The sequence below is a fragment of the Oncorhynchus tshawytscha genome, linkage group LG06, assembly GCF_018296145.1.
Source record: "Oncorhynchus tshawytscha isolate Ot180627B linkage group LG06, Otsh_v2.0, whole genome shotgun sequence".
Taxonomy (NCBI): Eukaryota; Metazoa; Chordata; class Actinopteri; order Salmoniformes; family Salmonidae; genus Oncorhynchus; species Oncorhynchus tshawytscha.
In genome coordinates this window covers 73,959,638-73,986,496 of record NC_056434.1, presented here as the reverse complement: position 1 = coordinate 73,986,496, position 26,859 = coordinate 73,959,638, and the positions used below count along the sequence as shown (strand labels likewise).

At 41.5% G+C, this 26,859-nt stretch overlaps 1 protein-coding gene across 6 annotated transcripts in view; it reads right to left on the bottom strand.

Moving 5' to 3' along the window:
• Positions 1-211: 211 nt before the first annotated feature.
• LOC112253074 (carbohydrate sulfotransferase 15) overlaps positions 212-26,859 on the bottom strand; it is a 35,382-nt gene continuing 8,734 nt past the window's right edge. Inside the window, exons 2-10 of one of the 6 annotated variants that reach the window (XM_024424967.2) lie at positions 14,096-14,152; positions 13,791-13,935; positions 11,897-12,053; positions 11,404-11,746; positions 10,412-10,555; positions 9,766-9,922; positions 9,217-9,373; positions 1,615-1,758; positions 212-1,445 (exon numbers count right to left, since the gene is read on the bottom strand). In XM_024424967.2, coding sequence (XP_024280735.1) covers positions 1,221-1,445; positions 1,615-1,758; positions 9,217-9,373; positions 9,766-9,922; positions 10,412-10,555; positions 11,404-11,746; positions 11,897-12,053; positions 13,791-13,879 — 1,416 coding nt within the window. In that variant the 5' untranslated portion in view covers positions 13,880-13,935; positions 14,096-14,152 and the 3' untranslated portion in view covers positions 212-1,220. Of the gene's footprint in view, positions 1,446-1,610; positions 1,759-9,216; positions 9,374-9,765; positions 9,923-10,411; positions 10,556-11,403; positions 11,747-11,896; positions 12,885-13,790; positions 13,936-14,095; positions 14,153-26,859 lie in introns of those variants that run through there. The other 5 variants (XM_024424966.2, XM_024424964.2, XM_024424963.2 and 2 more) reach the window with 5 other exon arrangements.

Below are 26,859 nucleotides of genomic sequence, written 5' to 3'. Positions count from 1 at the left end.
AAGGGGGTCAACGCAAATAGTCCTGCTAGCCATTTGACTAACTGTTCAGGAGCCTTATGGCTTGGTGGTAGAAGCTGTTCAGGAGCCTTTAGCTCCCAGACTTGGTGCTCCAAGGTGAGAGGTTGTTGTTCTGGCACCACACTGCCAGGTCTCTGACCTCCTCCCTATAGGCCGTCTCATCATCGTCAGTGATCAGGCCTACCACCGTCGTGTCATCGGCAAACGTAACGATGGTGTTGGAGTCGTGTGCAGCCACACAGTCGTGGGTGAACAGGGAGTACAGGAGGGGACTAAGCATGCACCTCTAAGGGTCCCCCATGTTGAGGGTCAGCGTTGCGAATGTGTTGTCGCCGACCCTCATCACCTCGGGGCGGCCCGTCAGGCAAGTTAGGCTTGATGCTTGAGTGTACGTAAAATGTGTCCATGTGCAGAGCGTGTACAAACAAGAAAACTACTGGAAAATATAAGTTAGAAACAAATTTGCCAGTCTTTGGTGAGAAGATAGACTTGCATTGGCGGGAAATGAGATTCCATAGTGTGTCTCTGTGCTTCTGTTGCCCTCTGGTGTGAGGATGTGTCCATTGTGAGTCTAGGCCAGTGTAGAATGGCATCAACATATTTCACATTAAAAAAGCAGGTTACGACTACGTGGTCACTTAATTGAATGTAGTTAAAAAGAACAGCGTATGGCTTTGAAGACAGGGTGTTTCATGTTTGTTTTTAAAGAAAATTGTAGGCAACATCATGATAAAATCCATTGTGCTGTTTGCTCCCAAATTGTTTTTTACATAATGGTTTCACAATGATTGAGAGTAAAATACCCAGTGGCAAACAGTATTTTAAAATTATCAATCATTAGCATGTGAAGGCTCTCTTTTTACTCTCAATATTTGTCGTGTCAAAGCTTTCCCACTAGAGGGAGTAGTCCACCAGGCTCTACCCCAGTCATTTTCCAAGAGTCTTTCCTACAAAAAGCAAACGATTCTACAATATACAGTATAAGGGCACCGCCGTCAATGCATAATCACGAAAGGCTAACAAAAGGAAAAACTTCAAGCACTAGACAGATGCATTGCTCAGGTCTTCGGAGCACCTCATACATTTTACTGACTATATGTTCTCCCATTGTGACTTAATTCATGTCCCATGGCTTATCCCACTTGACAGTTCATCTCATTGGACTCAAATGACCATGGGGGATTTAGTACAGTACTTATTCCTCAGGTCTGTATCCATCTGAGGTGGAGCCATTCCTTATGTCTCTGTCCAGTGGAAGACCTTGTTGTCCAGGATTGTGGCCAGTTTGTGGTTGAATGGCTGGTGGAACTCCCTGAGGAGGTCCCTGGTGCTGGGCAGCATGGGGCCCAGGCTCCTGTCTGCTGCTCTCCGTGTGTTGGACATGGGCCTCTTGGTGAGAGCTGTCTCCGTCTGCTCAGATAAAGGCCCTGAGGGACATGCAGTACAGACAGACACATACAGGGTCAGTAGATGTTGCAATTCACACAGAAGAAGAAGCAGACACGCATCACCAACATTGTGTCCTAGCTCTGGACACACCTAGGATGTTGATGTACTATCAGTGGAATAACTGTTTTTATCCCGGTACGTACCCACATTTAGGAAGTCAAAGACTTTACGTATGGTGAGTCTCAGATTGGCAGCGTAATCTTCTAACTGCAGGACTAGGATCTGATCTCTATGGAAGACAGTCAACCAGTCCAGCAGGAAGACACTATACAGTCCTAGGTTCAGTCTGACCTGGAGAGGATCACAACAAACACTGCAGGTAAGACTTCTATATGATTTCCATAACTCTTCTACTAAGGCTTCATTGTGAAGGTGGAGAACAAGCTACATGCTATGACTCCTGTTAACAGTACACAAGCTAACCTGCAGGGAGTGCTAGAGACCAACCGACAAAAGTAATTATGTCTCTGCAGATGCAGCAAAAAGAGAAGTGGCACCTTCTGAGATGATGAACTTTACATATTTTTAAAATGATCATAAGCTCAACAGCATGGATTCAGAAGTCCAATGTAAACAGGGAGCTACTGTAGGTCAACATTCATGTCGGTTGACAATGACATTCACGTTGCTGAACGTCAAATGCATTTTACTTAGAAAATATGTGCCTTAATAGGTACACACGGAACTCTGAGCCCCATGTTGGCACCAATACAATGACATTACTACCACAAATCAGGCTGAGATGTATGTAGAACAGTGTGAACAGTAGTGTACATCTCTGGCAGTAGGTATCTAGATTTGTGCTTTTCCTATGTAAACTAGCTGTGCCCCAGGCTATGACAGCTGCACCCAAGTAAGGAAATGTTTACAGCATTAAAACTTGTGGACCCCAGGAAGAGTAGCTGCTGAAAGTGGATCCAAATAAACTAAACAAAGCATACATACTGTGCCTGTATAAAACTGAGCCAATATCCATTTCAGGGTTGTAAAATAGTTAAAACAGTAATAAGAATTTCTGGAAATAAATGCCAATATTTCCAGAGACAACTACTTCCTAAATGACTTACAGTAACTGCATCTCAGTCAAATCTGTTCTGAAAGGAAACTTCACAGTTCTTGATTAGTTAATCAGTTATCAAGTCAGTAGATCTACTGAGGCATATGTCACAGCACATTTTCACCACCTTCCAGGAAGTGGCCGTGATTTGAATAACAAATCCTTTTAGACATGGGAAAAAAAAGTCCTGAGTTATGGATCGCAATTTGGCATGGAATCAATTTAGTTAAGAAATACAATTTGGCATGGAATCAATTTAGTTAAGAAATACAATTTGGCATGGAATCAATTTAGTTAAGGAATACAATTTGGCATGGAATCAATTTAGTTAAGGAATACAATTTGGCATGGAATCAATTTAGTTAAGAAGAAATACAATTTGGCATGGAATCAATTTAGTTAAGAAGAAATACAATTTGGCATGGAATCAATTTAGTTAAGAAGAAATACAATTTGGCATGGAATCAATTTAGTTAAGAAGAAATACAATTTGGCATGGAATCAATTTAGTTAAGAAGAAATACAATTTGGCATGGAATCAATTTAGTTAAGAAGAAATACAATTTGGCATGGAATCAATTTAGTTAAGAAGAAATACAATTTGGCATGGAATCAATTTAGTTAAGAAGAAATACAATTTGGCATGGAATCAATTTAGTTAAGAAGAAATACAATTTGGCATGGAATCAATTTAGTTAAGAAGAAATACAATTTGGCATGGAATCAATTTAGTTAAGGAATACAATTTGGCATGGAATCAATTTAGTTAAGGAATACAATTTGGCATGGAATCAATTTAGTTAAGGAATACAATTTGGCATGGAATCAATTTAGTTAAGGAATACAATTTGGCATGGAATCAATTTAGTTAAGAAATACAATTTGGCATGGAATCAATTTAGTTAAGAAATACAATTTGGCATGGAATCAATTTAGTTAAGAAATACAATTTGGCATGGAATCAATTTAGTTAAGGAATACAATTTGGCATGGAATCAATTTAGTTAAGGAATACAATTTGGCATGGAATCAATTTAGTTAAGGAATACAATTTGGCATGGAATCAATTTAGTTAAGAAATACAATTTGGCATGGAATCAATTTAGTTAAGAAATACAATTTGGCATGGAATCAATTTAGTTAAGAAATACAATTTGGCATGGAATCAATTTAGTTAAGGAATACAATTTGGCATGGAATCAATTTAGTTAAGGAATACAATTTGGCATGGAATCAATTTAGTTAAGGAATACAATTTGGCATGGAATCAATTTAGTTAAGAAATACAATTTGGCATGGAATCAATTTAGTTAAGAAATACAATTTGGCATGGAATCAATTTAGTTAAGGAATACAATTTGGCATGGAATCAATTTAGTTAAGGAATACAATTTGGCATGGAATCAATTTAGTTAAGAAATACAATTTGGCATGGAATCAATTTAGTTAAGAAATACAATTTGGCATGGAATCAATTTAGTTAAGAAATACAATTTGGCATGGAATCAATTTAGTTAAGGAATACAATTTGGCATGGAATCAATTTAGTTAAGAAATACAATTTGGCATGGAATCAATTTAGTTAAGGAATACAATTTGGCATGGAATCAATTTAGTTAAGGAATACAATTTGGCATGGAATCAATTTAGTTAAGGAATACAATTTGGCATGGAATCAATTTAGTTAAGGAATACAATTTGGCATGGAATCAATTTAGTTAAGGAATACAATTTGGCATGGAATCAATTTAGTTAAGGAATACAATTTGGCATAGACAAAGCCATCTCTGCTTAACTTTGTATGCACTTTGTTTACATAATCAGATCTCTTAATAAATGCAGTCAAACTAAGTGTTTCTTCTTGCTTTTGCACAATTTTCTAATGTTTCCATCTAGACAACACACTATCCACCAAGAACAGTGATACAACAGGATATGCATTCCAATGCATTTACCTTGAACACCTACGGTAGTGCTGAGGGGGGTTCTGTTATTAAACAACCGATTGACCAACGTCAGTTCAATTACTTGAATTCCATTTAGTTTGTTTTTTGTGAGCTCAACACTCTGTTTCTCTAGAGAGAAATCAAATCATTCAAGAGAGAAATTAAGTCAAGAACTATGTGGGACGCTGGATTACATGCACATTTTAGTTGTAGTTTTCATTAGGCAAATATTCAACCTAGTTCAAAAGAGAAACATGGTAATTAACTACAATTACCATTATCCATTGTGCCTGTTCTTCCCGGCTCTGATAGAGACGGATAGCCTACACACAGAACGCATGAGAGGAATGTACACAACACAATGATGAGAGGGATAGAGGAAGTTTTTGAGGTAGCTCTACTGCATTGATAGTTGTAGTAGTTGGTAATAAGCAGTCTTGAAAGTATTGGGACAGTGACCATTTTTGTTGTTTTGGCTCTGTACTCCAGTACTGATATAATACAATGACTATGAGGTTAAGTGCAGACTGTCAGTTTCAATTTGAGGGTATTTTCATCCATATCAGCTGAACAGTTTAGAAATTACAACACTTTTTGTACATAGTCCCCCCATTTTAGGGGACCAAATGTATTGTGCCAAATTCACTTATATGTGTATTATATTAGTTAAGTTAGGTATTTGTTCCCATATTCATAGCACACAATGACAACATCAAGCTTGTGACTCTACACATTTGTTGACTGCATTTTGCCACACCCTGATCTGTTACACCTGTTTTTGTGCTTGTCTCCGCCCACCAGGCTAGATGCCATCAATCTCACACAAATCATCAAGGAACCCATCGGGTACAACCCTAAATCCATAAACATGGGCACCCTCATAGATATTATCCTGACCAACTTACCCTCCAAATACACCTCCGCTGTTTTCAATCAGGATCTCAGCGATCACTGCCTCACTGCCTCATCCGCTAAGGGGTTGGCGGTCAGACGACCACCCCTCACCACCCCTCATCACTGTCAAACGCTCCCTAAAAAACTTCTGCGAGCAGGCCATTCTAATCGACCTGGCCCGGGTATCCTGGAAGGATATTGACCTCATCCAGTCAGTCGAGGATGCCTGGTCATTCTTTAAAAGTAATTTCCTCACCATCATAGAAAAAATGCAGAACTAAGAACAGATATAGCCCTTGGTTCACTCCTGACCTGACTGCCCTTGACCAGCACAAAAACATCCTGTGGCGGACTGCCATAGCATCAAATAGTCCCCACAATATGCAACTGTTCAGGGAAGTCAGGAACCAATACACGCAGTCAGTCAGGAAAGCAAAGGCTAGATTTTTCAAGCAGAAATTCAAAACCTGTAGCTCTAACTCAAATGTTTTGGGACACTGTAAAGTCCATGGAGAACAAGAGCAAGTCCTCCCAGCTGCCAACTGCACTGAGGCTAGGTAACACGGTAACCACTGATAAATCCATGATCATCGAACATTTCAATAAGCATTTCTCAACGGCTGGCCATGCCTTCCTCATGGCTACTCCAACCCCGGCCAACAGCTCCGCCCCCCCCCCTCCCCCCGCAAAACCTGGACCAGTACAAATCAGCTGGGCTTGACAATTTGGACCCTCTCTTTCTAAAACTATCCGCCGCCATTGTTGCAACCCCTATTTCGTATCGTCCGAGATTCCTAAAGATTGGAAAGCTGCCGCGGTCATCCCCCTCTTCAAAGGCACCCTAGACCCAAACTGTTACAGACCTATATCCATCCTGCCCTGCCTATCTAAAGTCTTCGAAAGCCAAGTTAATAAACAGATCACTGACCATTTCGATTCCCACTGTACCATCTCAGTTGTGCAATCCGGCTTCCGAGCCGGTCACGGGTGCACCTCAGCCACGCTCAAGGTACTAAACAATATCATAATCGCCATCGATAAAAGACAGTGGCCAAGGCTTTCGACTCTGTCAATCACCGTATTCTTATCGGCAGACTCGATAGACTTGATTTTTCTGACGACTGCCTCGCCTGGTTCACCAACTACTTTGCAGACAGAGTTCAGTGTGTCAAATCGGAGGGCATGTTGTCTGGACCTCAGGCAGTCTCTTTGGGGGTACCACAGGGTTAAATTATCGGGCCGACTCTTTTCTCTGTATATATCAATGATGTCGCTCTTGCTGCGGGCGATTCCCTGATCCACCTCCACGCAGACGACACCATTCTGTATACTTCTGGCCCTTCCTTGGACACTGTGCTAACTAACCTCCAAACGAGCTTCAATGCCATACAACACTCCTTCCGTGGCCTCCAACTGCTCTTAAACGCTAGTAAAACCAAATGCATGCTCTTCAACCATTCGCTGCCCGCACCCGCCCGCCCGACTAGCATCACCACCCTAGACGGTTCCGACCTAGAATATGTGGACAACTATAAATACCTAGGTGTCTGGCTAGACTGTAGACTCTCCTTCCAGACTCATATTAAACATCTCCAATCCAAAATCAAATCTAGAATCGGCTTTCTATTTCGCAACAAAGCCTCCTCCACTCACGCCGCCAAAATTGCCCTAGTAAAACTGACTATCCTACTCATCCTCGACTTCGGCGATGTCATCTACAAAATAGCTTCCAACACTCTACTCAGCAAACTGGATGCAGTCTATCACAGTGCCATCCGTTTTGTTACCAAATCACCTTATACCACCCACCACTGCGACCTGTATAGTCTAGTCAGCTGTCCCTCGCTACATATTCGTCGCCAGACCCACTGGCTCCAGGTCATCTATAAGTCTATGCTAGGTAAAGCTCCGCCTTATCTCAGTTCACTGGTCACGATAACACCCACACGTAGTACACGTTCCAGCAGGTATATCTCACTGATCATCCCCAAAGCTAACACCTCATTTGGCCAGCTTTCCTTCCAGTTCTCTGCTGCCAGTGACTGGAACGAATTGCAAAAATAAAAAAAATAAACAAAATAAAAAAATATCGCTGAAGTTGAAGACTTATTTCCCTCTTTAAACATCAACTATCTGAGCAGCTAACCGATCACTGCAGCTGTACATAGTCCATCTGTAAATAGCCCACCCAATCTACCTACCTCATCCCCATACTGTTTTTATTTCATTTACTTTTCTGCTCTTTTGCACACCAGTATCCCTACTTGCACATCATCATCTGCTTATTTATCACTCCAGTGTTAATCTGTTCAATTGTAATTATTCGCTCCTATGGCCTATTTATTGCCTACCTTTTGCACACACTGTATATAGACTTTCTTTTTTCTACTGTGTCATTGACTTGTTTGTATTATTGGCTTGTTTATTGTTTACTCCATGTGTAACTCTGTGTTGTTGTCTGTGTCACACTGCTTTGCTTTATCTTGGCCAGGTCGCAGTTGCAAATGAGAACTTGTTCTCAACTAGCCTACCTGGTTAAATGAAGGTGAAATAAAAAATATAAAAAAACATCCTGTTTTCTAGTTTTCCCAGTTTTGACCAATCTGCCTGCCCTGAGCCTGCCTGCCGTTCAGTACCTTGTCACACCGCCTTGGATTATTGACCTCTGCTTGCCCTGACCCTGAGACTGCCTGCCGTTCGGTACCTTTTGACTCTGATCTGGATTACTGACCTCTGCCTGATCTTGACCTGTCGTTTTGTCCGTCCATGTTCTAGTAATAAACTTTGGTTACTTCGACACTGTCTGCATCTGAGTCTTCCCTAAAACGTGATACATTTGCTGTTTGTTTTGGTTGTGTTTCAGATTAATTGTGCCCAATAGAAATTAATGGTAGATAATGTACAGAGTCATTTTTGAGTCCCTTTTATTGTAAATAAGAATACGAATACATTTCTAAACACTTCTACATTAATGTGGATTCTGCAGTACCAGGATTATGTATAATCATGAATGAATTGTGAATAATGAGTGAGAAAGTTACACACAAACATCATACCCCAAGACATGCTAATATCTCACCATTACAATAACAGGGGAGGATTATTCACAATTCACAATTCATTCAGGATTATTCATAATCAAGGCAGCATCCACATAAATGTAAAAGGGTTGAGAAACATTCTGTTCTTGATGTAGTCATTGCGTGCTATGAATATGGGACCAAATACTTAACTTTTTACTACTTTAATACACATGTAAGTGATTTTGTACCAATACTTTTGGTCCCCTAAAATGGGGGGAATATGTACAAAAAGCACTGTAATTTCTAAATGGAAAATACCCTCAAATTAAAGCTGTCAGTCTGCACTTTAACTTCATAGTCTGTGTAATTTCATCCAAAGTGCTGGAGTACAGAGCCAAAACAACAAAACAATTGTTACTGTCCCAATACTTTTGGAGCTCACTGTACTTGGAGAACTGGTCAAATGATTTTGTCAGACAGCTCCCCAATGTGGACCTGACAGAAACAATGGAAAGTTTTCAATGTTTTGGAAATTCAATGTTCACTATTTTTGGCTTTGGGATATTCATTAAAAAGCTCTCAAATATTTTTACATCATTATTTCATAATACATTTCATGTTTAAAAAAATTGTCTATACCAAAATCAAAAACTGTGATTATTTTTTAAAAACCTAACTGAAATCGAACCAACCTCAAAAAGCACTCATCACTAATCGTTCAGCACGAACATACAGTTGAGAGTGTTGTACATTTTCAATGTCAGCAATAAGAGTAAAGTATGTCTGCTAAATGGCATATTTATTATTTATTCATAAGAGTCCCGCTCACCGTCATGGCATTGGAGAGGCTTGTGTTGTAGACACAGGAACGCACAGAGTTTTCTGCTAAACAAGCCTCAAACAGCTGTAGGGATTCTGAGACCCTCAGGTCAAAGTCCTCCACAGACTTGTTAGCCATGTTGAAGTACAGGTAGTCTGAATATAACCTAAACCAGAGGGAGACACACACACACACACACACACACACACACACAAACACAAACCAGAAAACATACTTTCTTCAGCTACATTGACCAAATGCACAGATATTCCTTTAGTGAAAACTATGTGGCAGCATGCCAAAACAGTCCTACAGGTATAGGACTTAATTTGATCACGCTGTTGTGTGAGAAGGGTATACTCAAGGTTTAAAAGGGCTTCTAAAGTCTGATGTTTTCAAGTGGAAATGACAGACTTTATTTGCCCTAACAAAACATTCATCAACCCCCTACAAAAATGTCCATTCATTATAATCCACATAATCATTTACAATTCCTGCTGCTGCATGATTATTTTCCTGCTGTGAGAAACTGCTAAATTAAAATTCCCACATATTTACCTCTCTACTGGGTCTCTGAGCATGACAATGATTTTAGCGTTGGGCTGAACTGCGTGGATGAAGTCCTGGGCCAGGAAAGGAGGCTCCCCATCTGCCCGGTAGTTATAGAGATAGCTCCAGGCTTGGTTGTCCCACATTGTGGATGCGCTTGCTTCACCTGTCAATCAAACATATTTGTGATACCCATTATGTGATTACACTTGACACTGCATATAACACAACAGTGGTAGCCTCTCATAATTCTTAAATAACACTGGATCTTATGGTGGCTTTAGCAACAACATTCTACTTCAAAACCTTGCCCTTAAATGTCAGTTTTGAGTTTTTGGCATTATCATGCTGGTTAGTGCAGAGCCAATTAAGAAGAAATGGAGTGAATAATGGAGTGAGAGAACTGATAATGGAGGAAGGAGAAACACAGTCTTCTGGTGTTAATAAGTGTCGAAGGTCCTAGACTGGCTGTGAATACTGAATGAGGTTTGTAATCACACAACATCTCTTTCTCTCTCTCTCACACACACACACACACTTTGTTGAAAGCAGTACATCCCAAGAGTTTATAAAGATTTTAAAACTTGACCTAATTTTATTATAATTCAATATGTATCCAGTAGATATAAATGACCTACGATGACCTGTTGGTTACCTGTAATAATGTGTCGCTGGCTGTGGTCTACAGAGGTATTCCCCAGTATTCCCTCCTGGATGTGGTAGGCAGCCAGTTCAAACAGGTCCAGGTAATCCTCCACAGGGAAGCGTTCTAGGAGGCCATCTTTAAGATGGATGATACCTGCAAGGGAGAGCAACACCATGGTCAATGATGTCATCATTCAATCAAATGTCACTATCGTCTACTTCCATTTATGATCTATCATAGACCTTCTCAAAAGCAAAAGGTGATCAAAGTCTGAGAGGAAGTTCTGTCCATATTTTCACACTTGTCAGAGCTCAAAGAAGATCAAGACTTCTTACTAGACGGCCCCAGGAGACCTGATGTAGATGTCCTTCTCATTCAATTGTCTGCACAAAGATCAACATCCCAAACCATTTCCCCCTGCTGCTTTGAACGCCCACAAACCCACTTGGCGATGGAGCCTGAAATCAATGCGCTCTGCATGATCAACAGTATAGCTCTCCTTAGAGTGTGATCTGACACCTACACTGCCTCTCAGACTCTTAAACATCTTTTCAATTAGATGAATTACAACAGACACTAGTTTGGATGGCTGGACCTGGTCTCATCCATCCCCCACACACTACAGTAGAGGTTCAGAGCAACACTTACTCACTCTGTACAAATCTTTGAAAAATAACTGTAAGGAAAATTATAAGCAGATGATTATCATAAAAGAGACAACACTTTGGGTTTTCATTCAGTTATATTGTTACTAGTGTGCAAAGTGTAGAATGTAGGTACAACAATTAGGAAAAGAAGCACACAGTATTACCTCAAAATAGATATAATATGAATATAAATGGGAAGAAGTTATTCCACACATCACTGGTGGTTCCCCCTAGAAATGTATTTTGGCTGGTGAAAAGGCTGTTGAAGCCAATGTAAGAGTTTTCCATCCAAATCAATGGAAGCCAAGTTCTCTGGGCAGCTCTACCAAAGTACAGATGGGGACTAGTGCTTACCAAACCTTTTCCTTGTCCACCAGTGGGGCTCTTTCATGGTGGTGAACTTGACCTCCGGGTGTAGCAGCAGTCGGTGAAACAGGTCCGTTGTGCCACATTTGGGCTGGCCAATGATGTAGAAGTATGGCAGACAGCGCAGGCGGTATTGCTTGTTGTCGTCACTGTGGTACAAGTGTTCCTGGAAATGTTTCCTTAGGTAGTCACAGACAGTCCGGAAACTCTTAGAGCGAACTGCATACAAGTTTTTACTGTAAGGATCCACTTTGGTTTTCCCAGAGAGCTCCTCATACCAGCATGGACTCTTGATATTGGGCAGGAACTGACGAGGAATAACGGAAAACAACTGGGAAGGACAAAACAGAGAAATTGTCAAAATACTTTTCAAACACTTCTAGACAATTGTAATGATGCTATTATCTTATTTGCTATTATAAATGCTTGAAAGGATTTTTGTCCTGAGACAAAACGGCACACATACTCTGCTCATACTCACATGAGAGTCCGTATTGACAACGTCCTTCAGAAGAGGCAGCTTCCTTGGGCTGAACTCAAGCTTAGATGTAATGCACTTCACCAGGAGCTTAATGTTGGCGTAGTCCTTGGTAGAAGACAGGTTATGGGGGAGGGTGCTGCTTGGGTTGACTATAGTCCTGAGGTGGAACGGTGACAGGGACATCATCAGACCCTTTTTATCCCAGGTTAAGATGTAAGACGCCATGATGAGGAAGGTCAACGTTAATCCTAGCAGGAAGCTGATAACCTTGACCTTTCTGACACTCCTCAGGGGCCCCAATGACCATAGAGGAACCCGCCTCAACTCTAGGACACTGGGCAGGCCTCTGCGGCTGTTATCCCCATCGTCCAAACAGGGCATTGTGCGTCTCTTCCTGTAGTTCTCAACTTACATAGGGCAGGGTGGGCCATATGTGTAGTCCATTTGAGGAATGGAACCATGTTTGTAGTCTGTACGAGACATGCTGTAGACCTGATGGAACAGAGCTGTGTGGAGGAGGATGGGTGATGTCAGAGGGGAGGGACTTCGAGGCACATCTGCCGTCAAGGCACATCTATAGTGGGATGGAGGTGTGTGGAGGAGCAGTGGAGGGTTCATCCATCATGACTGCTCCAAATGTTGCTGTAGGCACACCAGGTACTGTAACACCACATACGGTGCTTAAAACAGAGGAAACTTTTGGACACGACTATCCTCAATTAATCTGTGATTCGTTTTTCCCCTTCAACGGTGTAGTGTTTTGAGGGGCCCTGGACTGTGTTATAGACAGCTCACAGCTGTTTCCTGACCAGGTGCTAAGTATTATTCCAGGATGAGGGTTCAGTTAGGGGCGATCGAACATGAGACATCTCAGATGAATTCTTCTTCCTCTACTAGCAAGGGTGACTTCAGCCCAATTACTCATGACAACCTCACAGGCAGCTCATAGCAGAGAGAGTGTGAGTCCTTGTCAGATAATGCTCCCCTGCTTTAGGGAGAAGGATAATACAGTGGGTACAAAAGCTTATAATGTGAGAGCATAATGGTAAGTCTGCACCTTCATCCTCTGCGTTTAGGGCTAATCAAAGAAGAAGACAGTTTCATCACTGTCGGCTAAAATAAACATCAACATTTTAGAACACGCCAGATCTCTATCCTACAAGGAAATACGAGGTTGTTCCATGAAAATGTTATGTTTTTGGAGATTAAAGGTTCTCGTGACACCAAAAGTGTACTGTATTGATATAGGTGGACGAGCAGTGCGGCAGAGAGATAAAGCGAGTATTATTTCTGGACCTGTGTGTTGAAGAATTCCAGACACAGGACCGACCGAATGTTTCACAAACTCTTCCATCACACTTCCTGGAGCCATAATTCATCCTGCTTTCTTTTCTTCCAGAGTTTACACACGTTAACAATTACTCTGGATGTTGAAATGAAACCCCCGCCCAGATACAGTGAATTACACTTGGTACATTCAATGAATTCAGTGTTATTTCTCATTGCATAAATGTTGTTCTATTCACTCTTGGGCCTTATTAAACAGAGACCACTAAACACTTCAGTGAATTTAAATAATCACATATTATATTTCTATCACTGGCTGTCAAAAACTGTGGGTTACACTTTACTTGAGCCATGTTCCATACAACCTTTAGCGTACAGCAATTTCAAAACACATTTAGTTGAAAGACACATTCAATGTATAATATGATACAGAATATGCCATTTAGAATATGCTTTTATCCAAAGCGACTTACAGCCATGCACGCATACATTTTTTACATATGAGTGGTCACAGGAATCAAACCCACTATCCTGGCACTGCATGTGCCATGCTCTACCAACTGAGCTATGCATCATTTTGTAGTATAAAGGTTTGTATCCTACTTACAAGGTCTCAGCTGAACGTGTTCTTCTCCTGGTCGTGATCTTGGTGTTGCTGACGGAGAGGGTCTCCTGTCCTCTCTCTGTAAAACCCATGGAAAGTTATTGTCTGCCAGAGCCAGCATCAAACATCCGGATTGTAGGCTTGATTTCTGTAGAGAGAGAAGAAGAGGATGGAGATGTGCAGGACAGAGAGATGAGGATAGACAATATGAAGGAAAGAGTAAAGACAAGGTACGAAGGAGAGAGGGCAAGATAACCATTAAAGCCCATATAGAAGCATCTGTGACAGAACTTGCGTGGGAAACTGACAGGGGCTGAGGAGGAGGACGGGGCTGAGGAGGTTGTCAGGGGAGGTGGGAGTCAGAACTGAAAAAATATATAGAGAAAAATATCTATTTTAGATCATTTTTAAAATATTGCATCATTAAGACATTTTAAATACATTCCAACATATATTACAGAATGTAGTTCAAATCTATAAAAAAAAATGTAAAAATGTAAAACAAAATATATGTTAAATGCATCGGAAAATGTATTTAAAGTATTTCAAAAAATATATACAGTATCAGTCAAACGTTTGGACACACCTACTCATTCAAGAGTTTCTTTATTTTTACTATTTTCTACATTGTAGAACAATAGTGAAGACATCAAAATTATGAAATAACACGTATGGCATCATGTAGTAACCACAAAAGTGCTAAACAAATCAAAATATATTTTATATTTGACATTCTTCAAATAGCCACCCTTTGCCTTGATGACAGCTTTGCACACTCTTGGAGCATTGTATGATGTATAGTTTTTGTTTAAATCCATAAAAACTAAAATATAACAATATAAAAAATATTTTAAAAAAACATTCATGCAGGTATTTTTATTGCCATATAGTAGCCAATTTGCAATTCTACATATTGATTGTTGCTAATGACCTTTATATGAGAAGTGTTTATCACATGCTACCTTAGTGACTGTAGAGTTTCTTTAACTTTCCAGTCTGCTCTCTGCTCTAGCACAGTAGCTATGCCATTAGATAAGATATGTAGGCAGGAACTAGAGAGAGCTATGCCTTAATCCCCTTAGGCCTTACATGTCTCTCTTTCTTTCACATGGTTATTTCTTATGGCATGTAAATATCCCTGTGTTTCATACTATATTATAGCAATCATTTGTAGGTATAATATGTCTTATGTTTGTATATTATTACTATGGAGTATATTACTCTGCATTGCTCTGCATGGCTCCTAATGATTGTGGTTCTAACAAAGGCAGAGTAAACAATCACATAAAACACATTCAAATGGAAACAGCTGTGTGTGTGTGTGTGTGTGTGTGTGTGTGTGTTGGGCCTCACTGTCACGTTCTAACTGAACAGCACAACAGTGGATAAAACCAATCAGTATTAAGTGGGTGAGTGCATATCCAGCCAACCACTCAGACGAGCTCCAGCTAGACGTATTTACATGGTCCTTCGCATCGCCAGATTCTGTCCTGCTATATTTGAGATGTTGAGGTGCCCCAAAGAGGAGTCTTGCCAAGAGACGCCTATCAGGACCCACTTCAGCCCACAGCGCCACACAAAGCCGTCGCGTCACTGAAGAAGATGGCGCAAGTTCTGGTTAGCAACTAAGTTGCCTGTGTTTATTTTTAGGAAATGTAACCAAAAATATAGTATTTTTAGCTGTTTGAAGCTGTTGTACAAAACCAAAAGTAAAAGACGCAAAAACAAAACTAAACAGGACGCATGCACATATGGAACATAAAACAGATCTACCGCGTCTTCGACTTGCTTTCAATGAGAATGACAGCTCTATAACACATATTTCTATAGAATTACATATTGCCGCTTTAATGAACCTATTGCATCGTTATATTTACTATTATGAGTATCAAATTAAATCAATGCACCGAATACAACAGGTGTAGACCTTAACGCTTACTTTCAAGACCTTAACCAACAATGCAGTTAAGAAAATATTGACTAAATAAACTAAAGTTTGTTTTAAGTTACACAATAAAATAACAATAATGAGGCTATATACATGGGGTACCGGTCAATGTGCGGGGGTACAGGTTAGTCGAGGTAAACTGTATATGTAGGTAGGGGTAAAGTGACTATGCATAGATAATAAACAGCGAGTAGCAGCAATGTAAAAACAAAGGAGTATGAGGTACACGTTACTATTACTGAAAGAGAGTGTGTTATATGCCAGCTAAAGTTAGTAGAAGATTCTAGACCTCTGGAGCGCTTCCACATGCACATTTGATTTATCTGATAAGCTCTCTAGCTGGCGAGAGGTTCTAGGAGTTTCAGAGACCATCCTCCATGCTCCAGCATGCACAGTAAGATTCATGACTCCGGCACCAGACTCCGATAAGATCTCCACCAGTCAGCAGAGAGGACCATAAATCTAGCCTTGTATAAGTAATTAGTTCTCTCTCTGAGATATGTTTATAAATATACTGCTGTAAATGTGTATGCTGTTATGTGAATATCCCTGTATAGATGCTACGCCATTCTTTCCTGAGTATATATTCCCGTTGCATAGCTTACAACATTGTTTGTTATTGCCTTTCAGAACTACAAGTCGATTTCGAAATCACTGAAGAGTGTGTTTATGTGTTAATACTACATGTGGTGGTAATGAAGATAAATAAAACTGGACACATCTGCCTTGTAGTGAGTCAGAACCTTAACAAATCAGCATTAAGTACTTGCGGGTGAGGGCATTCACAGCTAGTCGAGGCTCTGGCTGAGGTGGGTGCAGACCTTGGTGTGGTAGACTGTGCACTCTGCAGTTGTCTTCACATGCTGGGGAGCTAAGGCCGCTCCGGGGAGCAGAAGCAAACCTGATGCTCCCTTGCCTCTGGCTGGGGGTGACTAGAGGGATGACTAGAGGGAAAGTGGCTACCACGGGGGGCAGTGCGGCGCGATGTAGGCTCTAGCCAGGGGGGCCTAGAGCAGGATTTCTTCAACTCGGTCTTGGGGTCCCCCCCCCAGGTGCACGTTTTGGGTTTTGCCCTAGCACTACACAGCTGATTCAAATAACCAACTCATCATCAAGCGTTGATTATTTGAATCAGCTGTTGTAATGCTAGGGGAAAAAATCTAAACGTGCTGCCAAGAGTGGGGGCCAGGACCGAGTTTGAGAAACCCTGGCCTACAGAAGTGACGGTCATGAGAGAGGAGGCGGTATTGACGTGTCCGTATCAAGAGCTTTATTCTGTAGTTCACCACCACACAGTTGAACATACACACAAGATCACTTCTGATACAGCCAACTGCTCAGACGGCTCCAGCTCCCCGTTTTTAGACTACCAGAAGAAGGTTATCATTAGCATCATCGCTAACAGCTGCACAAAGTGTAGACATACGCTCGCCCCACACATACATCGCCTTCGGAAAGTATTCAGACCCCTTGACATTCCTCATTTTGTTACATTACAGCCTTATTCTAGAATTGATTCAATTGTTTTTTCCCCCCTTGTCAACACATAATACTCCATAATGACAAAGCAAAAACAAGTTTGTCGAATGTTTTGATAATTTTTTAAAGATAAATATTTGAAATATCACATTTACATAAGTATTCAGACCTTTTACTCAGTACTTTGTTGAAGCACCTTTGGCAGCGATTACAGCATTGAGTCTTCTTGGGTACGACGCTACAAGCGGGGCGGCAGGTAGCCTAGTGGTTAGAGCGTTGTACTAGTAACCAAAAGGTAACACGATTGAATCCCCAAGCTGAAAGGTAAAACTCTGTCGTTCTGCCCCTGAACAAGGCAGTTAACCCACTGTTCCTAGGCCGTCATTGAAAATAAGAATTTGTTCTTAACAGACTTGGCTAGGAAAATAAAGGTTAAAAAAAGAAGCTTGGCACATCTGTATTTGGAGAGTTTCTCCCATTCTTCTCTGCAGATCTTCTCAAGATCAGTCTGGTTGAATGGGGAGCGTCGCTGCACAGCTATTTTCAGGTCTCTCCAGAGATGTTCGATTGGGTTCAAGTCCGGGCTCTGGTTGGGCCACTCAAGAACATAAAGAGACTTGTCCCGAAGCCATTCCTGTGTTGTCTTGGCTGTGCACTTAGTGTCGTTGTCCTGTTGGAAGGTGAACCTTCATCCCAGTCTGAGGTCCTGAGCGCTATGGAGCAGGTTTTCATCAAGGATCTCTTTGTACTTTGTTCCGTTCATCTTTCCCTCGATCCTGACTAGTCTCCCAATCCCTGCCACTGAAAACATCCCCACAGCATGATGCTGCCACCACCATGCTTCAGCGTAGGGATGGTGCCAGGTTTCCTCCAGATGTGATGCTTGGAATTCAGGCAAAATAGTTCAATCTTGGTTTCATCAGACCAGAGAATCTTGTTTCTCATGGTCTGAGTCTTTAGGTGCATTTTGGCAAACTTCAAGTGGGCTGTCATGAGCCTATTACTGAGGAGTGGCTTCAGTCTGGTCACTCTACCATAAAGGCCTCATTGGTGGAGTACTGCAGAGACAGTTGTCCTTCTGGAAGGTTCTCCCATCTCCACAAAGGAACTCTAGTGCTCTGTCAGAGTGACCATCGGGTTCTTGGTCATCTCCCTGACCAAGGACATTCTCCGCTGATTGCTGAGTTTGGCCGGGCGGTGGTCCCAAAGTTCTTCCATTTAAGAATGATGGAGGCCAATGCATTCTTGGGGACCTTCAATGCTGAAGAAATGTTCTGGTACCCTTCCCCAGATTGTGCCTCAACACAATCCTGTCTCAGAGCTCTACGGACCATTCCTTCAAACTCATGGTTTGGTTTTTTCACCTATCTGGTGAAAACACAGAGACAGGAACAATCACCCACAAACACACAGTGAAACCCAGGCTACCTAAATATGGTTCCCAATCAGAGACAATGACTAACACCTGCCTCTGATTGAGAACCATATCAGGCCAGACATAGAAATAGACAAACTAGACATGAAACATAGAATGCCCACTCAGCTCACACCCTGACCAACCAAAACATAGAAATATACAAAGTAAACTATGGTCAGGGTGTGACACTACAATACGCTTTATAGGACCTTACAATACGTGTTATAGGGCCCTACAAAGCGCTTTATAGGACCTTACAATACGTGATATAGGGTCCTACAATACGCTTTATAGGACCTTACAATAGGTGTTATAGGGCCCTACAAAACGCTTTATAGGACCTTACAATACGTGATATAGGGCCCTAGAATACATAGAGGAATTTAAGAAGCCGAATTAGGAACCACTTTGGCCACCCTGTAGACTAGATGTCATTACCATTCATTTAATAATATTATCAAGCATTACATACATTTGAGGAAATATGCAAATGTATTTAAAACACATTTGATATATTTTTTTACCGTATGGAAGGGAATGATTGATACAGTAACACACACACCCACAGTCATTTCTACCATAATCTAGAATCTTTGTGGATATCCGAGCAGATGTTTGCAGACACCATGAGTGCTCAATGTTACAAAGGTTGATGCGAGTCCAATTTCCATTTGGATTGCCCACAATGTCTACATGCTCTTGAGCTGAGTTAGAAATACAATTACCCCCAAAAAATGCAATGTGTTTGAGGTTCTCTCCACAAGGTGGTTGCCTGGCTACCACATCGCTCTGGCCAATCTGTCTCACTGTCTCTTTCTCTGTGTTCTGAATTAAATTGGAGTATTAGGGCCTGCAGGAACAAATATCAAGATTTATACGTGGCTTTCATTCCCTGCCAAGGAGATAAATTGTAATCTATTGACTTGAGCTGAGTGAGGCCAGCCAGATAAACATTAGGAAGCGTGTGTAAGTTCAGCATTACACTTATGAACGCAAACACATTCCGACTGTTCTGATTGGTCCCTGAAACCGATGGGTTGGGCCAGAGCCGGCCTAAACAATTCCGTTATCAACTTTGATTGGTTACATTTGTTAGAGACGTTCCAATCACTGATTTTTTTTTTTGTACAACGCCCCTCACACAAACAACTTCTAGGATGGCAGATTAATAAATTAGTATTGGGACAGTGACACATTTTTTGTTGTTGTTTTGGCTCTGTACTCCAGCACTTTGGATTTGAAATTGTACAATGACTATGAGGTTAAAGTGATGAGTGGGGAAGTTAGACGCACAAATATCATACCCCCAAGACATGCTAACCGCTCACCATTACAGTAACAGTGGAGGTTAGCATTTTTTTGGGGGTGGTATGATATCTGTGCATCTGTAACGTTCTCACACATCATTATTCACGATTCATTCAGGACTATCCGTAATCATGGTAGCATCCACATTAATGTAGAAGTCTTTAATAACATATTATATTCATATTTACAATAAGAGTGATGACACAATACATTATTTACCATTAATTTCTATCGAGCCCAAATAATCTGAAATACAACCAAAACAAACAGCAAAGGCATCAACAAATTTGTATTCACAAGCTTGAAGTCATCATTGTGTGCTATGAATATGGGACCAAATACTACACTTTTGACTACTTTAATACACATATAAGTGAATTTGTCACAATACGTTTGGTCCCCTAAAATGGGTGGACTATGTAAAATAAAAGTGTTGTAATTTGACCCTTTAAATGAGTGGATTTGGCTATTTTAGCCCGTAGCTGACAGGTTTATAAAATCGAGCACACAGCCATGCAATCTCCATTGACAAACATTTGTAGTAGAATGGCCTTACTGAAGAGCTCCGTGACTTTCAATGTGTCACCGTCATAGGATGCCACCTTTCCAAGAAGTCAGTTCGTCAAATTTCTGCCCTGCTAGAGCTTCCCCGGTACCGGAGCAGTGGAAACATCTAGGAGCAACAACTTCTCAGCAGCGAAGTGGGAGGCCACACAAGCTCACAGAATGGGATCGCAGAGTGCTAAAGCGTGTTGTACATAAAAATAATTTGTCATAAACACTCATTACAGAGTTCCAAACTGCCTCTAGAAGCAACGTCAGCACAAGAACTGTTCGCCGGGAAATGTGGGTTTCCATGGCCGAGCAGTCGCACACAACCCTAAGATCACTATGTGCAAAGCCAAGCGTCAGCTGGAGTGGTGTAAAGCTCACAGCCATTGGACTCTGGAGCAGTGGAAACACGTTCTCTGGAGTGATGAATCACACTTCAACATCTGGCAGTCCGACGGGCGAATCTGGGTTTGGCGGATGCCAGGAGAAAGCTACTTTTTACTTTCTCTGTAAACAGAGAAGGGATGCCTCCAGGAGCCCATTACAGCAGGTCTCTCCCTTTCCCACACACACACACTTGTCCACCAAGGTACACACACAAACCCCCAACAGTGACCGTACGCACATATTGTCATGAACCGGCTCGAAGTTCGTAACAAAAAGGGAGACAACATGGAGATAAGGAATAACAAAATAGATTTATTAACGTAAACTAAATACAATTGGCAATGGTGTGTGTAGTCAGTAATCAGTAGTGTAAGTGAGTGGTTGCGTGCATAAATATGATAATGAGGGGCGTTGAAAGGTGCCAACGCAAACAAACAAAACATCCACAAAAATGCCATAACCAAAATCTATCAGTGTGTCTGCATGGAGAGAGTCTCCTCAATGAATGGGGAAGAAGTGTATTTATCCTGAGACACACCCAAGCCCAGGTGTGTCCCATTTCGCTGACGACCCTTGCAGCTCCGCCCACCAACATCCTAATAAGGAAAGCAAGAGCAAAGAGAAAGAATACGGCAGACAGAGTGGGAGGGTCGTCACAATATCCCAAACCAGAAGCCAAGGATTATAGGCAACATCCGCAGTGAGTTAAATGTTGAGCTGCCACTTTCAAGGAGCGGGACACTAATCCGGACTCTTATAGGAAATCCCGCTATGACCTCCTACGAGCCATCAAACAGGCAAAGCGTCAATACAAGAATAAGATTGAATCCTAATACCCCGGCTCTGATGCTGGTCGGATGTAGCAGGGCTTGCAAACTATCACGGATTACAAAGAGACACCCAGCCGCGAGCTGCCCAGTGACACAAGCCTACCAGACAAGCTAAATGCCTTCTATGTTCACTTCGAGGCAAGCAACACTGAACCATGCATGAGAGCACCAGCAGTTCCAGACAACTGTGTGATCTCACTCTCCATAGCAGATGTGAGTAAGAACTTTAAACAGGTTAACATTCACAAGGCCCTGCGACCAGACGGATCACCAGGACACATACTCAGCAGAGCATGCACTGACCAGCTGGCGGGTGGCTTTACTGATATTTTCAACCTCTCCCTGACCTATTCTGTAATACCTACATGTTTCAAGCAGACCACCATAGTCCCTGTGCCCAAGACACCCAGATAATAGTCATTTAGACAGGTTTCTCCACAGCACTCACATCTGTAGCCATGAAATGCTTTGAAAGGCTGGTCATGGATCACATCAACCCCATCATCCCAGACACCCCGGACCCACTCCAATTCGCATACCGCCACAACAGATCCACAGATGATACTCTCTCTATTGCACTCCACAGTGTCCTCTACCACCTGGACAAGAGGAACACCTATGTGAGAATGTTGTTTATTGACTACAGTTCAGCATTCAACACCATAGTGCCTCCCAAGCTCATCACTAAGCTAAGGACCCTGGGACTAAACACCTCCTTCTGCAATTGGATCCTGGACGTCCTGACGAGCCGGCCCCAGTTGGTGAGATTAGCAACAACATATCCGCCACGAGGACCCTCAACACAGGGGCCCCTCAGGGGTGCACGCTTAGTCCCCTCCTGTAAGACTGCGTGGCAGCGCACGACTCCAACACCATCATTAAGTTTGCTGATGACACGACGGTGGTAGGCCTGATCACCGACTAGGACGAGACCGCCTATAGAGAGGAGGTCAGTGACCTGGCAGTGGTGCCAGGACAACAACCTCTCCCTAAACATCAGCAAAACAAAGAAGCTGATTGTGGACTACAGGAAATGGGGGTCCATCCAGGATCTCTATACCAGGCAGTGTCAGAGGAAAGCCCTAAAAATGTTCAAAGACTCCAGCCACCCAAGTCATAGACTATTCTCTATGCTACCGCAAGGCAAGCTATCCAGATTATCTGCATTGACCCTTCCCTATTCCATTCCATATGTCCCTCTGACCATTACCCCTGGTCTCTCTCCATGTCCAATCCTCAGATATCAAGAAGAGAGAGCGAAACTACCGCCAGGAAGACACAATGCTGTGACAGTCCGATATTAAAAGGTAGATTGTAATTCATATAAAATGGCAGATTTACATGTTCTTGTGTAATTCATGAATATCAGGCCTTGTGGCATTTAATTGGGAGTAGGTTATGCAGTCACCTGTATTTCACAGCCTCCATCACACCCTCCACACACACACACACCAGCCCCCTCTTCACCCCTCTCTGTGCTATGGGAGAATGTGACAGGCAGCAGCCCAGTGGGATTCCTAGGTAGGCTTTCAAAGACACAAAGTGCCATCATAGGGGATGTCTCCATCCTTTAAAGTACTCGCTTTCATCCATGTTCTGGAATGGGAGTGTGAAGATTTTTTTTTTAACTGAATATATTCAGACGTCAACATTTCCTCAATCAAAGTTTGTACCAGATGTAGCCAATTGAATACCATATCATTATAGAAAATGCATCCTCCAATTGCAACGTCTGCATATGCTCACACACATTGTCTGAAGAAAAGGTTGTATTTTAATACCCTCAAACACCAAGCATACAGGAGGCTACCTAATTTCAATCAAAGCGTACAGTGCATTTGTAAAGTATTCAGACCCCTTCACTTTTTCCATATTTTGTGACGTTACAGCCTTATAAAATGGATGAAATTATTTTTTCCCTCAGCAATCTACACACAATACCCAACAATGACAAAGCAAAAATATTTCAAATGTATTAAAAAAAAATTTTTTTAAGTGGAATTACCATATTTACGTAAGTATTCAGACCCTTTGCTATGATACTCGAAATTGAGAGCAGGTGCATACTGTCTCCATTGACCATCATTGAGATGTTTCAGCCACTCCTCAGTAGAAGGCAGATGACAGCCAAATCAAATCAAATGTATTTATAAAGCCATTCGTACATCAGCTGACTATTGGATGTTCTTATAGGCACTTTAGTACGCTAACTAGCTAGCCATTTCACTTCGGTTACACCAGCCTCATCTCGGGAGTTGATAGGCTTGAAGTCATAAACAGCGCAATGCTTGACGCACAATGAAGAGCTGCTGGCAAAATGCCTGAAAGTGCTGTTTGAATGAATGTTTACGTACCTGCTTCTGCCTACCACCGCTCAGTCAGATACTTGTATGCTTGTATGTTCAGTCACATTATATGCAACGCAGGACACGCTAGATAATATCTAGTAATATCATTAACCATGTGTAGTTAACTAGTGATTATGATTGATTGTTTTTTATAAGATAAGTTTAATGCTAGCTAGCAACTTATCTTGGCTTACTGCATTCGCGTAACAGGCAGTCTCCGTGGAGTGCAACGAGAGAGAGGCAGGTTGTTATTGCGGTGGACTAGTTAACTGTAAGGTTGCAAGATTCGATCCCCGGAGTGGACAAGGTGAAAATCTGACGTTCTGCCCCTGAACAAGACAGTAAACCCACTGTTCCTAGGCCGTCATTGAAAATAAGAATGTGTTCTTAACTGACTTGCCTAGTTAAATAAAGGTATAAAAAAATAATTTAAAAAATTGGCCCCCAAAAATAAAAATGTCAGATTGTTATGAAAACTTGAAATCGGACCAAATTAATTGGCCATTCCGATTAATCGGTCGACCTCTACTGGAGAGACCTGAAAATAGCTGTGCATCGACGTTCTGCATCTCACCTGACAGAGCTTGAGAGGATCTGCAGAGAAGAATGGGAGAAACTCCCAAAATACAGGTGTGCCAAGTTTGCAGTGTCATAGCCAAGAAGCCTCAAGGCTGTAATCGCTGCAAAAGGTGCTTGAACGAAGTACTGAGTAAATGATCTGAATAATTGGGTACATTTTCAGGTTTTTTTATAACTTTGCACACATTTCTAAAAACCTTTTTTGGCTTTGTCATTATGTGATATTGTGTGTCGATGAAAAAATGTAAAGAATAATTTAATACATTTTAGAATAAGGCTGTAATGTAACAAAATGTGGAAAAAGCCAAGGGGTCTGAATACTTTCCGAATGAACTGTATATTGGCTAACCATCCTAAAATCTCATCAGAAATTAGGTGTTTTTGGTGTAACAGTAGCGCTATAGGCATACTATGCTATCATATTTTGTTATCTTATGTAAAATGCTAATTAATCCTTCATTATGTGATGTAGTGTGACATTTTATCAAATCAAATGCTTACTTACAAGCCCTTAACCAACAAAGCAGTTGAGAAAAATAAGAGTTTAAAAAAATATTTACTAAATAAACAAAAGTTTAAAAACATAAAAGACCAACAATAAAATAACAAGAACTATGCTAAATACAGGGGGTACCAGTACCGAGTCAATGTGCGGGGGTACAGGTTAGTTGAGATAATTGAGGTAATATGTACATGTAGGTAGGGGGAAGCACAGATAATAAACGGCAAGTAGCAGCAATGTAAAAAAGGGGGTGGGGGGGGGATCAATGCAAATAGTCCAGGTAGCCATTTGATTAGCTGTTCAGCAGTATTATGGCTTCGGGGTAGAAGCTGTTAAGAAGTCTTTTTTGGACCTAGACTTGGCGCTCCGGTACCACTTGCCGTGCGGTAGCAGAGAGAACAGTCTTTGACTAGAGTAGCTTTGGGCATTTTTAGGGCCTTCCTCTGACACTGCCTGGTATAGAGGTCCTGGATGGCAGGAAGCTTGGCTCCAGTGATGTACTGGGCCATACGCACTGCCCTCTGTTGCGCCTTGCAGTCCGATATGGAACAGTTGCCATAACAGATTGTGATGCAACCATTCAGGATGCTCTCGATGGTGCAGCTTTATAACTTTCTGAGGATATGCCAATGCCAAATCCATGCCAAATCTTTTCAGTGTCCTGCAGGGGAATAGGCATTGTCGTGCTCTCTTCATGACTATCTTGGTGTGTTTGGACCATGATAGTTTGTTGGTGATTTGGACACCAAGGAACTTGGAAGCACTCAACCTGCTCTGTGCTTGGCCCTTCTTTTCCTGTAGTCCACAGTCATCTCCTTTGTTTTGATCACTTTGAGGGAGAGGTTTTATTGCTAAGCTTACATATGGCATTTATTTAAGATTTAGCAAAAAAAAAGTATTTATATTTTAATTTTACCCCAATTGTTAGTAGTTACTGTGCACTGCACCCGGCCCGCCACAGGATATCCCTACCGGCCAAACCCTCCCTAACGACGCTAGGTCAATTGTGCGTCGCCCCACGGAACCCCCGGTAGCAGCCGGCTGCGACAGAGCCTGGACGCGAACCCAGAGTCTATGGTGGCACAGCTAGCACTGCGATGCAGTGCCCTAGACCACTGTGCCACCCGGGAGGCACATCATTTAGCCATTTGATTGAGAATTTTAGGTGTAAGAAAAAAAGTAATTTTAAACAAAGTTAAGATATTGATTTTGGCCTTTACTACTAAAGTCTATAGAAATGCATTGGATAACACATTCAGAAATGGCAAAAAGGACAGTAAATAGCTAAATCATAAGAAAAAAGGTTTTGAGGTGTCTTATATATATATATATTATAGTTTTTTTAATGTTTGTTTTTTTACACATATTTAACCCCTTTCGTTGGGTTGCCACAAAACTACCTCTAACTTCCATTTGTTGAACCAACTTGTAATGCTGAAGGACAGCACTGCCATTCGGCCAGTTCACGAACAAACCACAATAATGTGCATGTAACCTATTGCCTAATAGGCCTACGACTACGTGGTATAGCTATAGTCTTATGTAAATACTAATACATATAGTTTAGTTTATTACCTCCACCATTTTGAAAGAACAAGCACCCTTGAAAAACTTGAAAAAGCCATACATACACATGAGTAAAATCATGGAGGATAAACACAATGCAATCTGGGACTTATTTCCATTGTGGTCCTCTTGAAACAAGATGGCTAGACAAGATCG